Source organism: Charadrius vociferus, unplaced genomic scaffold (assembly GCF_000708025.1).
Source record: "Charadrius vociferus isolate BGI_N301 unplaced genomic scaffold, ASM70802v2 scaffold2157, whole genome shotgun sequence".
In the NCBI taxonomy this organism is placed as follows: domain Eukaryota; kingdom Metazoa; phylum Chordata; class Aves; order Charadriiformes; family Charadriidae; genus Charadrius; species Charadrius vociferus.
In genome coordinates this window covers 24,898-27,657 of record NW_009649294.1, presented here as the reverse complement: position 1 = coordinate 27,657, position 2,760 = coordinate 24,898, and the positions used below count along the sequence as shown (strand labels likewise).

General features: G+C 54.2%; 1 protein-coding gene across 1 annotated transcript in view; it reads left to right on the top strand.

Annotated features, from left to right (window-relative positions):
* The window catches only part of TIA1 (TIA1 cytotoxic granule-associated RNA binding protein), a 23,039-nt gene that overhangs the window by 15,437 nt on the left and 4,842 nt on the right, over positions 1–2,760 (top strand). Inside the window, exons 7-11 of the mRNA XM_009889097.1 lie at positions 286–394; positions 867–962; positions 1,079–1,163; positions 1,765–1,888; positions 2,307–2,446. Of these exons, the coding sequence (XP_009887399.1) occupies positions 286–394; positions 867–962; positions 1,079–1,163; positions 1,765–1,888; positions 2,307–2,446 (554 nt within the window). The remainder of the gene's footprint in view (positions 1–285; positions 395–866; positions 963–1,078; positions 1,164–1,764; positions 1,889–2,306; positions 2,447–2,760) is intronic.

The window sequence follows — 2,760 nt, the reverse complement described above, 5'->3', positions numbered from 1 at the left end:
CCTGAGGAGGGCCTTCTCTGCTGTGAGGGCGGCAGAGCAGTGGCACGGGCTGCCCAGAGAGGTGGGGGAGTCTCCCCCTCTGGAGCCATCCCAAACCCGCCTGGACGCCGTCCTGTGCCACTGCTGGAGGTGCCCCTGCTCTGGCGGGGGGTGGGATGGGGGAGCTCCAGAGGGACCTTCCCACCCCCACCACTCTGGGATGCTCTGATGTCGTTCGCTTGGCTCTATCGCAAAAGCGAGAGATGCCGACGGTGGGTTGTTCTTCCCTCCCTCTCTCGTGGACAGGATGCAGAGAATGCGATTCAGCAGATGGGCGGTCAGTGGCTCGGCGGAAGGCAAATCAGAACGAACTGGGCGACGAGAAAACCTCCGGCTCCAAAGAGTACATACGAATGTAGGTTCTCTGTTATTTGCCTCTTTGCAAACCTCCCGGTAAGGAGGGAGAGAAAAAGGCGAGCTGCAAAACGTGAAGGCTGTGGGAGGAGGGAAAGTGGGTACTGAAGGCAGAAGATATCTCAAACAGTTCAAAACCTCCCGAATTAAGCAGCTGCCGTAGCTACAGCAACTGTCTTACTGCTGCGGGGGGATTCTGTGGGCTTCTGCACGCTCCGGTGGGAAGTTTGCTGTCTCCCTATTCGTCTGGGATGACTCTGGCTTTTTAAGTTGGCTCCCTCGCTTTTCAAGCTGTCTGTTGTGAGACAGAGCGGGACCGTGTCTAAGAGAGCACTTCCGTTGGGGAGATTTTAAATTGGGTATATCAGACCTGCTCGATAGGTGTCTGCTCGACATCTCCTGCCGACCGGTATTAGAATTTCTCCGTAACGTGTGTCCGACCCGCTGAACCGGCTCTGTAAAATCTCTTTAAGCCAACGCCAAACAACTGTCTTACGACGACGTGGTCAACCAGTCCAGCCCCAGCAACTGCACCGTGTACTGCGGAGGCGTCACCTCAGGACTGACAGGTACGGTGGCTTCGAACCGCCGTCGCGTTGCGCGTCTCTGGATGACACCGCCGGCACCTCGTTTATTTATTTCTTTTTTTTTTTTTTTTTTGCCGCTCTCTTTCTTCCCGCTGCAGAACAGCTCATGCGCCAGACCTTCTCTCCCTTCGGGCAGATAATGGAAATTCGAGTCTTCCCAGATAAAGGCTACTCCTTTGTACGGTAGGCTGGCGTGCGGTTGGCATCTTGGTGAATTTAATAAGAATTAAGGGGTTTGGGACACTTTTGGTGTCAGTGGAGTGTGGGTGGGTGTGTGGCAAACGGGAGAGGATGCTCTACGGCAGCTCGCTCTGACGGCAGCCTGATGGGAGGAGTGAGTTATGGCTTGTGGTGCAGGAGTAAGAAAAACCCCCTTAACCCAGTCTGAACTGGCGCAGCGCCCTTCGTCCTAAGAGATCTCACTCTCTCCCTCTGGTGCAACTTCACGGTTTGAGAGTCTGAGAGTTTTGGAGTCTTTTCCAGAAGCATCCTCATCTCTTTGTTGACGAGGCTCCAAAAAAAAACGCCCGAAATAATTGTAAATTGACTCGCTGCGGAATTTCCCCGTGTGTTTAGGGAGCATTGGGACGCCGAGACAGCCAAAGCATCCGTGGCCAAGCGGTCCCTGCCATGGGCCGGGGGACAGGAGAACGTCTCCGCAGCGGGGCTGGTGTTCTGACAGCACCCGAACCGGTGCCGGGCTAGTGGGGACTAGCTAGGGGTTACTTTTGGCTGCTGCTCGCCGAGTGAGTTGTTGATATTGCCACCGTTTCTATTTCGACAGGTTTAATTCTCACGAAAGCGCCGCTCACGCCATCGTTTCCGTCAATGGAACGACTATAGAAGGACATGTGGTGAAGTGCTACTGGGGAAAGGAGACGCCGGACATGATCAGCCCGGTCCAGCAGGTGAGAATTTCTCTTCTGCTAAAGGTGTTGCTAATTAGTCTTTGCTAGAAAACCCGTCGCGTGGCTGTAAAAATCTGTGTGCGGGCCGGGGGGAGGCTCAGCGTAGCGTATGTCGCCTACGGTAACGCCTTTATTTCAGCACAGCCTCTTTCTCTGAAGGACGATCAAAGATTTTCAATCCCTTGGAATGTAAAAAAAACCCCTCTTATTACGAAAAACGCTTGATGTAAAATTCTGGAGGAACTTAACGTCCGCATGGCCGTTTCGGCGTGATTTTAGCGGGCGGCCTCGTCTGTCGTCGTCCCCCCCTCACATACGGATTGGGCAGGCGGGGTGTATCGCCAGTTGACAAAAATCACCGCTTTCTCAGGCGATTTTCGGCTCTGGGGCGTAACTCCGGGATGTTTTCCTGTTGCAGAACCAGATCGGCTATCCGCCGGCGTACGGGCAGTGGGGCCAGTGGTACGGCAACGCCCAGATCGGCCAGTACGTGCCCAACGGCTGGCAGGTCCCCGCCTACGGCATGTACGGGCAAGCGTGGAATCAGCAGGGATTTAAGTGAGTATTTGGGCTTTTTATTCCCCATTTTTTTTCCCCAGGGAGGGAGGGTGACAATCCCAGCGTAAAAGCTGCTGGTTTGGATCCGGTAGTTTGTTGTGCTTTTATGGGGGTGGCCGGCAGGATCGGGTCTTACCTGGGAGTTTTATGGTCCCGGTGGAATTGTCTCGTCCCTTCGTACAGGGATGACAGTAGGATCGAAGTGCTGCTCTGTTCTGAGGCTCTTGTCACCTTTATCGAAGGAGCAGGGGTGTTAAATCGGTGAAATGAGCCTTTTTAAGGAAAAGCTCGTGGTAGGAGGATACGATCTCTTG